The sequence below is a fragment of the Petaurus breviceps genome, unplaced genomic scaffold (assembly GCF_028583685.1).
Source record: "Petaurus breviceps papuanus isolate PSGF00001 unplaced genomic scaffold, PetGlider_PUasm1.0 185, whole genome shotgun sequence".
NCBI classification, from domain to species: Eukaryota; Metazoa; Chordata; class Mammalia; order Diprotodontia; family Petauridae; genus Petaurus; species Petaurus breviceps.
Genome location: NW_027185797.1, coordinates 16002300 through 16015918, shown reverse-complemented (window position 1 = coordinate 16015918; position 13619 = coordinate 16002300). Strand labels below are relative to the sequence as shown.

The window sequence follows — 13619 nt, the reverse complement described above, 5'->3', positions numbered from 1 at the left end:
TGTGTCTCTCTCTCCCTTTTGCTACAACCTTGTTGCATCAGGGAAGCCAGAAGTATGCTACTTTCAGTACACATAGAGAATGAGTACTGAGTAGAGGAAGTGTTTCAAGATGAAATCACCAAGTCCTATAGATTATTGGTGACATCTGGGAGGAAGCCTAGGGCCTTTTGCCTGATGTATTGGTATTTGCAAAGTGCCTGAGCTCATTTTTATCTCACTCTCCAGACTAAGGACCAGGACGCATTGCTGGGCAGCGTGAAGACCCTGGCTTTGGAGTCACCAGACCTAGGTTTAGGACCTCCCCCCCATATTGGCTCTCCATTGCCTGTGTGACCCTGAGCACACACATTGTCTGATTTTCTTAGACTTCAGTTTCCTCACCTGCAAAATGAGGGGTTTGACTGAATGACTCCTAACTGTTGTCCATCTGTGACTCAGTGACCTCTCGATTCCCTTCCAGGTTGAGATCTGTGATCTACAAGTTGGGCTCACTTTAAATGAACCCCACACTAATAACAATAGCTAATATCTATGTAGCAAAGTACCTTCTATATGTTGTCTCATCCACTCCTCACAATAGCCCTGTGAGGAGTTTTTACTATTAAATCCATTTCACAGATGAGGAAACTGAGTCCAAGAGAGGTTAAGTGACTTGCCCAGAATCACATAAATAAATGGCAGAGACAGGATTCTAATTCTAGTCTTCCTGACTCAAAATCCAATGTTCTGTCTCCTCTGCCTCCCAGCTGCATTTGATTTTTAGATGCATCAATTGTTTCCTTCCCTTTTAGTCTCCTCTGTGAGCCAGGATACCATTTAAGCCAGCTTAAAGAAGCTGGGATTGGCCACAGAATCACAACACCCTAAAAAATGGAATTATCTTCATTTTCAGTGTCTGGGAGGGGAGGAAGACTCTGAATTCTCCTTTGCCCAATCCATTCATCACATTCCCAAATCCTTTCTCCCTGAATCAACTCTAAAATATACTGATTCTGAGATCAGTCAGTAAGACCTTATGAAGTGCCTCCTATGTACCAGGCACTGTGCTAAGCACTGGGAATACAAAAAAATAGCAAAAATCAGCTCCTGCTCTCAAGGAACTTACAGTCTAATGGGGGAGACAACACACAAACAATTACATACGAACCAGATGCATGCCAAATAAATTGGAGATAATCAACAGAAGAAAGGCACTAGGTTAAGGGAGATTGGGAGACCTTGGGCCGTATTCTCCACCCATATTTCAAATCCTCTTTAGAAAAAGTTGGTCTGATTTTCCTATATATAGCTTAATATATGTATATATAATACATAAATAACTTAATATTTTATATATAATACATAAATAGCTTAATCATTAAGACCAATTAAGTTCATCTTACTATATAAATATAGAATCCATCCATCCATCCTTTTGTTCAACAGACATTTATTAATTGCCTCCTATATGACAGACAAAGAAAATCAGCCCCTGCCCTCAAAGTGCTTACATTCTGTTGAGGAAAATAATATGTACATACATACAAAGTCAATGCAAACTACTTTGGGGTTCAGGGATTATGGAACTAGGAACCAGGGGGATTGGGTCATTTATTGGTAGAAAACAATGCTACTGAATTCTCTCATCTAGGAGTTTCCTTTTCCCTCTAGGGTTTCTTTAGGAGAACCATTCAGAAAAATCTCCACCCATCCTATTCCTGTAAATATGAAGGAAAGTGTGTAATAGATAAAGTCACTCGGAACCAGTGCCAGGAATGTCGCTTCAAGAAATGCATCTATGTTGGCATGGCAACCGATTGTAAGTCCATCTTTATTTGACTTCTGAGCAAAGGTGGGTTGAGAGGGACAGAGTGTGGTGGTGTATTGCAGCTAAGAAAGGCACAAGGCCCCCATACACTGGAGTAAATGGCAGTGGTAATAGAAGACAGAGGAGAGGTTACCTTTCTTTCCTCTGAATGGAAGGAATAACACCGTCCTCAGCCTCTCTCCCTTCCAGAGCCTGGAGAGCAATCCCTGAATAAAAATCTAGGCTCAGTGGGAGGAAAAATCTTTCCAACCATTAGAGCTATTCCAGTATAGAAGGTCCTCCCTCCTAGGCAGTCTTCCAGCAAAGCAAGGTGGCCAAACAAAGCTCTTTATTTGGTATGTCATAGAAAAGATTTTTGTTTATGTATGAATTAATGGATGATAGATTTAGAAATGGAAAAACTTAGAGCTATTATCATCTAACTCACTCATTTTACAGGTTAGAAAACTGAGTCTCAGAGAGATCAAGCAACTTGCCCAATGTTGCCAGGTTGCAAGTAGCAAAGCCAGGATTTTAATCTCTGTCTTTGGCCTAGAGGGTCACCAAAATTTCTTCCTACTAGGAGATGCTATCATTTTGATTCCCATGTTAATGGAGGCACAAGGTGACTCAATTATCCTAAAAGTATAGCCAGAATTGATCATTATCAAGGCCAGGGCATCAGGGGTGGCAGCTGGATGGGGCAGTGCTAGACCTGGCGTCAGGAAGACACCAGCCTCAGATTTACTAGCTGTGTGATCCCAAACAGTCACTTAACCTTGCCTCAGTTTCCTCAACTATAAAATAGGAATAATGATAACACTCTCAGGCTTGTGAGGATCAACTGAGATATTTGTAATGTGTTTAGCACAGAGCCTGGCAACAGTTGGTGTTTAATAAATGGCTGTTCCCTTCCTCTTGCCCTCTGAGCACCAACCATTGTAGCCTGGTTGCTACAGGTAATTAAACATAAGATTTTTCTGCTACTCCCCTCGTTCTGACGTCACGTTCGCCCCATGATGGCTTTGACCTTCCTGTGTGAGAGATCTGTCCAGTGTAACCCACAAACAGCCTCCTCTCAACCACAGGCAGGAGAACATCAATATGATATTTGTCTTAGAAGAACCAGCAAAAAGGCGCCGTGTTCAGAAAAAGTCCGAGGCATGTGAAGTGGAACGTTGTGAGGTGTTGTTTGTGAGTCCTGAAGGAGCACTCACATGATTAACCTTTGAAGGCTCCCTTCTCCCCACCCCAGGCCCCCGTCAGTGTGATGATGATGATGATGGTCAGAGAGGTGTCACAGATCTGGAGCTAGGAGGGGCCTCAGAAGCCCATCATTTTACAGATGAGGAAACTGAGGCACAAAGGAATTAAGAAACTTGCCCAAGGACACGCAGGTAATAAGTGGCAGAGGTGATGTGTGGTGGCGCATCCTTTGACTCCAGATTCAGGTGGATGTGCCTGCTTTCTCCAGGGGAGGAGAACTATGTTTGTACCAAATTGGGAGAGAAGCCCTGATTCACAGTATCTAGGGCCTTAACCTGGGGTCCGAGTCTGTGGATAGACTTCAGGGAGTACATGCACTTGGATGGGAAGAAAATTGCATCTTTATTTTCACTGAAAATTAGCATTTCCTTCGATTATGAACACAGGCAATAAGCCATTCTTCCGAGAAGGATCCCATAGGCTTCTCCAGACTGCCAGAGTGGCCCGTGACTCCGACATGATTAAGAACCCCTGGTTTAGCTCAAGTGAGGCCCCCTCCTCCAGCCTCCCTATGGGTGGTTCTTAATGGGTAGGCCAGGATTTTATACAGAGCTCAGGTGCTGTCAGGTGAGGATCCAAGGAACTATAGAAATGTCCCTTAGGGGAAAGTCTTTGTAGATTTCGTCTGTATTTTCCCCTTCTACCAAAAACTGGAATCCTCCATGGTGACCTTACTATTCTTAGATGCTCCAGAATCAGTCATTGGCAGGTGGAGGTTGATATAGACAACTCACACAGGAAGGTACGATGTGGTGGAAATGGCACTAAATTTGGCAGCTGAGGATCTGGATTCAATCGACAAGCATTTTAAGTGCCTACTGTGTGTCATTCCTGGGGGAAGCTAGGGGACACAGCGGATGTTGGGCCTGACCTGAATTCAAATCCAACCTCAGACACTCACTAGCTGGGTGGGCCTGGACAAGTCACTGTTTGCCTCAGTTTCCTTATCTGTAAAATGAGCTGGAGAAGGAAATCGCAAACCAGTCCAAAATCTTTGCCTTCCTTTTTTGTTTCAGCGCTTAGCACAAAACCTGGCATACATAAGCACTTAATCTTTATTGATGAACTGACTGGTTCCTCTTTGAAGGAGACATATAAAGTATCAGTCAATCAACTAATAAACATCTATTAACATCTTCTGGGTTCCAGGCACTATCCTAGGCACATAAATATAATCAAATACTCAAAGGAACCTGTGATCTCATCAGTTTAAAAGCTTCCTTCAACAATTCAGATCATGGCCCATTCATGGCCACGAATCCTTGTGACTCTTGCCAAAAACTGGTCATGGAGAGTCCATCCAACATGCCACACAAGCCTTCTTTCTGTCCTCTGTGGAAGGACAAATCCAACCCCACAGCTCATAGGGGAGGTAGAGATAGAGGTGTATAGAGAATACGTATTTTTTAATTCAAGGTATCGACAGCTGCCTGGGGCAGTGAGCGGCCATCCTCAGGGAGGGTGACCCACTCATGTGAGTCAGGGCTCATCACATTAAACTCACTGTCTTTGGGATTCTGCACCAAAGCTTAGACTGCATGATGCACACCCAATAGCAATTTGTAACAAAGGCCAGGAAGGAGAGAATTTTACATAGGATGATGCTCGAGCTCCCTAGGGAGCTAATGGGCTCCCGGTGCCCGGGCATCCCTGGGGTTGCTTCCCAGCTTCTGGAACAGACAACCACAGGCCAGGTGATGGGCTGCAGCTGGTTTCCTGTATGCGTTGATGCGCCTCTCTCTTCTTCCCCCTTCCAGTGGTATTGGATGACAGCAAACGGTTGGCAAAGAGGAAGCTGATAGAAGAAAACCGTGAGAAGAGACGCCGGGAAGAATTGCAGAAAACCATTGGGCACAAGCCCGAGCCGACAGATGAGGAATGGGAGCTCATCAGAGCGGTCACTGAAGCCCACGTGGCCACCAATGCGCAAGGCAGCCACTGGAAGCAGAAGAGGAAATTTCTGGTGAGGATGTCATAGGCACCTGGGGATTCCCAGCCTTTTGGAGGGGGTTCACTAGCAGCAAGAGAGTGATGTTTATTTCTAGCTTCTTCTGCCTCTGAGTTTTCCAGCCCTTTCCCGCTTCTGTCATTTACCCACTTGATTTTCATTCATTCAAAAAGCCTGCTGTGAGCCCGGTTATGGGCTAGATGCTGGGACCACAACAACAAAAACAAAACTCCCTCTGCCTTCGAGGAGTTTTCTTTCTTCTGGGAAGAAAACAACATATACATAGATAAGTCAATACGAAACATACCCAGATAAAGATCAAGCGTTTTCAAAGGGTCCACCATCTGGAGAGATCAGAAAAGGTTTCCAGCATATGGGAGGGGGCACCATAGCTGAGCCTGCCAGAAAGCTAGGGCTTCTGAAAGGCACAGATGGATAGGGTTGGTTTGCTAGGCATACGGCACAGCCTGCACAAAATCACAGGAGTGGGAGATGAAATGCTTTGATTGGGGAAGAGTAAGTCAGTCAGTTTGGTGGGAACATAGAATGTGTGAAGGGAGTAATATAAAATCAGTCTAGAAAGAGGCGCTCCATCGCCCCTTACTGGAATCAAAACTTGCTCTCAAAAAAAAAATTGGATCTTAGCTTCATTTAATGAGGGGTGATGTGCTCCAGTGGTTAGAGATCCAGCTTGGGAACCAGGCTTCAAAGACTGTACCACCCAACTTTGGAACAGAGAGTTTTCTGATCCAATACCGATGAAATTACAAGTTCTTCCCCTCTGCCTTATGATCTCACTCACACTAAAGTGTCAGTGTTAATAATCCCTGGGAGTGTTGCTGTTGCCAACTTGCATTTTATCCTTGAGAAGAACAATTTCCATTTCTAGAGCACTTTAAGGCATGTAGCAGACCTTCCTACTAACACTCCTCATGAGCTAAGAAATGAAAACATGATTATCCCTGTTTTACAAGTGAGGAAACTGAGTCTTAGAGCGCTTAAGTGTTATACTCAAGGTCACATAGCTAGGAAGGTTCCAACAAGGATTTGAACTCTGGTCTCTCTTGATTCCATCCAGGGTCTTAAGCCAAAGATTCACATCTGGAGGCATCCCCAAGTTCTGAAATCCCAACCCAACAGTCTATTTACTGTTATCTTACAGGGTAAAACCCCGATATAAAATGTCCGACCAGACAATGAACTCAATTAAATGTCTTCTCTGTATACATGGTAGAAAGAGGGGAGGGTTTGGAGTTGGAGGACCTGGGTTCAGATCCAGCCTCTGTTCCTTGTTACTTGCATAACTCTGGGCAAGTTACTTAGACACCCTGGGTCTGAGTTTCCTTGTCTGTAAAATAAAGACCAATAAGATGGTCTCTAAGCGTCCTTCCAGCTCCAAAACTCCAGATGAAAATAAAATGTATCACTGTAAATGCAGAAAGCTTCCTGAACTAGGCTTGAACCAAAGTCTTCCAGAATTAAAATAAAAACTCCATTCTCATTAAGTGCTTATTAGGGCTTTGCTAAATTAACCTCACTTTATAAATACTGGCTATTATTATGTACCAAGGACTTGTACTAGGCCTTTAGATACAAAGACAAAATCGAGCAGTGATTGCTTATAAGGAGCTTGTATTCAATTGGCGGGGACTGGGAGGAGGGTTTGTTGAATACAGTTAACTAAATATAAAATTGTTGTTCAGCCGTGCCTAACTCTTTGAGACCCCATTTGGGGTTTTCTTGGCAAAATTACTGGGGTGGTTTGCCATTCCCTTCTCCAGCTTATTTTACAGATGAGGAAACCTAGGCAAATAGGGTGAAGTGACTTGCCCAGGGTCACACAGCTGGTAAGTGTCTGTGGCTGGTTTGAATTCATGTCTTCCTGACTCCAGGCCTGGTACACTATCCACCATACCACCTAGCTGCCCAAATGTAAAGTAGACACCAAGTAATTTCAACAGCTAGGGGGAGCCAAGGGATGCCTCATGTAGGAGGGAGCACCTGAGCTTTGCTATGAAGGAACGGAGTATCAGAGTGAAGGAAAATACAGAATCACCTTATGACCCAGAATGCCTTCAGACAGGCTGGCGTCCCCAACATCAACACTGTGATGGCTGCTGATACCTTTGGGGCTCCTCTTGATACATGTGACTCGGGGACATAAACAGTCTATGACAAATGAGGCCCAAGAAACACTTTCTCTTTGCAACATCACAATCCCCAGCTCATACCTATGTTTGATCATTAGAGTGAAACCTCCAATAGAAAATATGAATGAAAAAGCATTAGAAGGGAGATGGAGTAAGGATAGCCTGGCATGCCTTCATTTGGGACACAGCAAAATATAATGATGTCAGCTCAGACTGTCGGGTGGCATCATGGAACCCCCAGAATGGGCTGGCACTGTCATGTCACACCTCCTCTAGAAGGGGAAGAATGGCCTGGACTCAGGCATATCTCTCTTCTTTTTCCCAGGCTTCTGCCCCAGTCCCAAACCATGCACCATTTCCTTGCCTCAGAAGGTGAGTGGAAAAACTCCAACTCCCAGAAGTTTCTGCAGGCCTAGGCCATCCTTCCCTCTCTGGAGAAGGTCTCACAACCCTGTTGTGGAATCTGCCAGCTGGAAGGCACTTCAGAGGCCGTCACTCTAAGGGTAGCTGCAGTAGAAATCCCTCTATGGCAGAAGCAGTCACCAGACCTGAAGGCCTCCCACGGCAGCCCATTCCACTACTGTCTTTCTCCGAATGCTAGTCAGTCTTTCCCTAAATCAAGCCTAAATTTACCTCTATATAATTTCTACCCACAATGCCCAGCTCAGCTCTCTGGGAAGAAGTAAGGGAAAAGAAATCTAATTTGTTCACACACGCACGCATATACACACATGTGTTTGTTTTTATTTGTGTGTATATATATTCAAATATATACATTTATATCTATGTTTGAGTATATCTCTACTTCAGTATATATTTAAATACATGAATTTAAGTATATGAAGTCTATATGTTTTTACATACATGTTTATTTTATGTATATAGACTCAAAAATATTTAAATATATGCATTTATATAGCTATATCTGAATGTATATATTTATATAGCTATATTTGAATGTATATCTACTCAAGTATATATTTAAATATATGGATTTGAGTATATGAAGAGTGTATATGTCTTTATACTCACGTTTATTTTTATGTATATATACTCAAAAATATTTAAATATATGCATTTATAGCTATATTTGAGTATGTCTCTACTGAAGCATATATTTAAACACATGAATTTGAGTATAGGAAGGGCATACATGTGTCTTCACACACACACACACCCCCTTCCTTTACTAAAGTTCAGCTATTTTGTGCCCCCCCCCCCATCACATTTCTATCCCGCAGGCTGAACAGCTCCAGTTCAAAGGCCTTCCCCCTCGACTGCCCCCATCTGCAGGGAAGGTATTGTCCTTCCTCAGATGGACAGTCTGAGTGCAGGCCAGGCTTCCTCAGTGGGATTCCTGAGGAGCTGTGGGACACAGGGCACTTCTTGGGTCATTATTTCATCGAATGTTGCAGTTTGATTTTCTTTATCCTCCCATTTGAAAGAAGCCTCTGGCCAGGCTGCCACTGATGTGCTCATGAGACTTCTCCCTCTTCCGTCTGGAGATCTTTGCTATGATGAAGCAGAATCTCACCCGCGGCACGCAGGGCAGACGGCCTCTAACCATGTAATTCACACAGTGCGCCGTGGCAATGACGATAGCTAGCATTTACTGGCACATGGGGCAGACGGCCTCTAGCCGTGTAACTCACACAGTGTGCCAAGGCAATGATGACACCTGCCATCTATACAGCATTGTACTGAGCACTTTATAAATATCATCTCATTTGATCTTTAAAATAACCCCAGGAGGTAGGTTTTATGATAAATCCCCATTTTACAGTTAAGGAAACTGAGGCAAACAGAGGTTAAATGACTTACCCAGGGTCACACAGCTAGAAAATGTGAAAGGCCAGATTTGAACTCAGAACACTGTACCAGCTAGCTAGTTGCCTCAATAATGACCAGAGGCATTTGGCTTTGGACTGCAGGTTTTTCTCTAGCTTTTCTCATTAGGGTGATAATCGATGGTGACTAATGAAGTTTTAGAGGGCCATCGGGATTCAGAGTCAGGTCCCTGTTTCTCATACAGAGCTTGCCAGATAGCACATAGTACCTAGGACGTATCATGGGTTAGAGCGAAGCCAGCTCTTGAACAAGTGTCATTTTGAAAGGCTTCTCTCGGTGGAGCTGAAAAGGGACGAGGGGGTTTCTGCACGTCTCTCTGGAGCTGAGGTTGGCTGGAGAGGAAGGGAATGAGCTCCTGGCTTAGCACTTACCACTTACATGAGCGTGGGCCATTCATTTAACCCCTCTGAGTCTTGGTTTCCTCATCTGTAAAATGGGAAAGTGGGGCAGGATGATCTCTAACGCCCCTTCCAGCTTTGGAATTCTGCCACACTAGTAGCCTTGGGCGGGGGCACTGCTATCAGAGGGCTCAGGGCCCTCAGGCCTATCTCCTTCCCTCAGGCCTATCTTGCCTCTGGCCTCACCCCACTGCCCCATCCTTACTTGTGACTCGGGCTCAGAGAGCCTTTGCAAGGCATTTGATGGCCTCCCTCAAAGAAATGATGAGCACTCCACATCAGCCCTCTCTCAGAAAGAACCCCAGAACACCAGATGGGTACAGTTAAGCCCCCAGGCTCAGTGAGCTTGCATATTTATGGACTGCACATGGGCTTTGGGCTGAGATGAGTCAGGCTGAGGGATTACTCTTGGGATGTAAATTCATTCCCTTCTCCCCGGCCCCCAGCACAGTCAACTGCTGAATGCTGTCTGCCAGGACACCAAGGAACCTTGGAGAGTTCCAGAAACACTAATTGACTAAATAGAAGCTGGGAATTATGTAAATGATCGCTTTTAGGACAAGGACTCATTTACATAGCCAGCTTCAGTGTGCTGCTTGATATATCTGCCAAAATTACTAGTAATAAATATTACTATGTGATATATTTAGCATACATTTAGACAAAAACACATATATATGTTAAAACACACACAAGAGACATGTATAAATAGCTATTCCAGACCTAGGATTTCTTTCTATGACAATATCATAGATTTAGAGCTGGAAGGGCCTTTAATGGCCATCTAGCCCAATTTTCTTTTTTTTAGTTTTCTTTTTTTAAGATTTCTTTTTTCTTTTTTTTTTTGGAGGGCAAATGGGGTTAAGTGACTTGCCCAAAGTCACACAGCTAGTAAGTGCGTCAAGTGTCTGAGACCAGATTTGAACTCAGGTCCTCCTGACTCCAGGGCTGGTGCTCTATTCACTGTGCCACCTAGCCACCTCCCCCCCCAATTCTTTCTTTTTACAGATAAACTGAGGCTTAGACAGATCAACTGCCTTGCCATGATAACATGAGTAGTAACTTTTTGAAGCAGGATTTGAACCTAGAACTTCCTAATACCAGGTGCAGCATCTAGCCACTACACCATGTTGCCTTTTTTTCAGTGGAGAGATCTCCCAGTATGAATACTCCTTTCACCAACGTAGATCAGCAACTCCTTTGTGACTGGTCAGGAAAGAGTTCTCGTGGGTCCCTGAAAGGTTGTGAAATGCCTTGCCTAGGGTTACACAGTTACTTGTAGGACTGAACCTAAATCTTCCTGATTCCAAGGCTGACCCTCTGTCTGAGATGATGACATTATTAGATGAGAGAGAAAAAGATGAAGGAAAAAGAGAAGGAGAAGGAGGAGGAGGAGGAAAAAAGGAGGAAGAGGAAGAAGAAGAAAAGGAGGAAGAAGAGGATGAGGAGGAGCACCTAGAAGTGTTCCTGCACCTCTGCTGCCCAAGGACTTCATCCCAAGAGAGTTTAACTCATCCCAGCTCACCATAAGCTTGAGACTAGGAAGTTAGGAAGACGACGTTGCTAGAATCTTGTTTTAGATAACATACACTTTATAAACGAGACTCACAAGAGGCAGCTGTCTGGACCTGGAAGCACCAAGCCCTGCATTCAGATCCTGCCGCAGACACCGGCGCTCTCTAAGGTCCTGGTGGGTCACTTCTCTTCTCAAAGCCTCTGCTGCGGCTCTACAATAGGCCAGAAGCCTTTCTTAAGGCCTCCTGTGCTCCAGGTGCAGTGCTGAGCCCTGGGGATACGAAGAAGGCAGAAAAGGCACTTCCTGCCCTCAGGGAGGATGGTGATGGCACCTCCCTCACAGCGGGGTGGAAAGGACTCATTGCTGTCTTAAGATCATCTGTAAAAAGCAAATGTTGATAAGGAATCTAAAGTCAATCTCTCTGCCTGTGCAGGGGCTGCCCATCTGTGGTGTAGAAGACAAGTCTGAGGGGTTTGCCTGAGTCTCTGAGATGGGAAGTAACTTAACAGGGACATAGTATCAGAGGTGGGATTCGAACCCAGATCTCCCTGATGCCAAGGCCAGGCCCGCATGCTGCCTCTGTATACATGTGGATGCATAATATGTCATTCATACATGTACACGTGTCATTCAATGCTAGACTGTGCTGTGCATTATGCACATGGCTATACACATATCGTTCCATCATGCATGCGGTGTTCTTCCATATATAAACTGTGTGTATGTGCACCCCATGTGTGTGACATTGCTGCACAGATTACTTCTGTGCATACACCTTATGCACGTGTGTGCACATATGTAATTCACCTAAAGGATCTACATATATCACTCAGACATATGGATAAATGCTAACACAGATGTGTGTACACATCCATCCATCATTCATACACATATGAATTCCATACGTGTGCCTGATATGCACAGGTGTGTGCCTGGATCCTTCATATAAATATTTCCATATGTCATTGAGAGCTGGCACTTTCACATATTGTGTGTGTATGTATACATATCAATCGTTCATGCATTTATGGGGGGTGCACATATGTGTGCATGCATCACATACAGATATCAGTCATCTAAATATTAATTCTTTTCCTACACCCATATTTGTGCACTGAATACATATGTCCTTTGTGTAAATTATTTACATGTCTCATTCACACATCTTTGGTTGATATAACACATAGATGTGTACATGTGTGTGGGTATGTGTGGGTGTGTCTAGATCCCGGATTTAGAGCTGACCTGGTCGTTAGAGATCGTCTAGTCCACTGCTTTTGGGTCACACACAACTCGCCATTATCTCAGGAAGGCTTTGAACAGACTCGCAGGCAGCCTCAAGAGCAGCTGCTGCCTCTGAGGTTCTCAGCCCTCTTGCTCTCAGGACACCCCCGTCCCCCAGCCAAGAGTTCTTGTTTATGTGGGCTCTATCTGTCACTACTTCCCAGATTAGAAATGAAAACATCCTAGTATTATCACGAAAACAGTTTTGACTTTATGGACCCCCTGAAGGGGTCTCAGGGATGCCCAGAGGTCCCATATCCCACTGGGAAGCTCCTTCTCCCAGGGCAGAAGCACCTCTTCTGTGATGTTGTCTTACAACACACCTTTTACAGTTTGTAAAGCACTTTACACATCCCCCCACTTGACAACAACCTTTCAAGGCAATATTATTATCCCATTATACAGATGAGGAACCTTGAACCCGGGTCTTCCTGACTTCTGATCTAGCCCTTCACCCAATCTCTGAAGCATCTTGCAAAGCTCATTACTCCAAGAGCCAGCTTTCTGTGCTGACCCTGCTCCAGACCCCAGCACCCGCCAGCACTTTGTGGATGATGAGCAGGCCAGCTTCCCCGTCCAGCATCTCCTTCCTGATCTCAGCTCATGCGTATTCAGAGGCTGCTTCAAGTTCTAACGTTTCCCATTTCCCAGACCACCAACTCCCAGGGGTTCCTTTTCAGGATTTTCTTCATCTTTTAATTTTAAGAAAACGTGTTGACGGCACATGGTTTCTGTTCTTGGCGGTCTTCATCTTCATCGTTTGCTTTTTCTGTGCTTTGGGAGGGGGTTAAGCATGAACCTTGGTCCTCGCTGGCTTTCGTTATTGTTTTTAGGGTTTTATTGTGCCTAAAATTGCAAAAACTTTCTCTTCTTTCTAAAATATTTTCTAACAAAAACAGGCAAGGGTGAGAGGAGAAGGGAGGAAGTGGGACACTAAATTTGGAAGCCCCCATCCTCCCTTGGCTCTCACATGTCTCCCCCTACAATTTAAGGTCATTAAGGCAAGGGCTGTTCTTCCTTTTTCTCTGTATCATGAGTATTAAATACAGTACCTGGCACATAGTCAACATTGAATAATGTTTGTTGATTGACACTTATGAACTGTTTGACCTTGAACAAGTCCCTTACCTCTCTAAGCTTCAGTTTCCCCATATGTAAAATAGGAATAAAAAATACCTGCTTTATCAACCTCTTAGGGTAAAGCACTTTGTTAAATATGAAAAGCACTGGAGACATGAGAATGCCTAGCAAAGAAAACAGAGAAGTGAAATTCCTTCTAAGAAGGCGCAGAAGCAGGGCCTATGGTCTCTAGCTGCTTTGGGAGGAATGAAAGAAAGGTGCTAGAGACACACTTCGAATGTACTGTTTCCATAAATCCAAACTTCGTTAGGAAAGGCAGCAGATCAGTGGCTTTGTGTCGGAA

General features: G+C 44.3%; 1 protein-coding gene across 11 annotated transcripts in view; it reads left to right on the top strand.

The window, feature by feature from the left end:
* The window catches only part of THRB (thyroid hormone receptor beta), a 450111-nt gene that overhangs the window by 420550 nt on the left and 15942 nt on the right, over positions 1-13619 (top strand). For all 11 annotated transcript variants that reach the window (XM_069088501.1, XM_069088495.1, XM_069088499.1 and 8 more), the window contains 2 exons: positions 1651-1798; positions 4810-5015. In XM_069088501.1, the coding sequence (XP_068944602.1) occupies positions 1651-1798; positions 4810-5015 (354 nt within the window). The remainder of the gene's footprint in view (positions 1-1650; positions 1799-4809; positions 5016-13619) is intronic.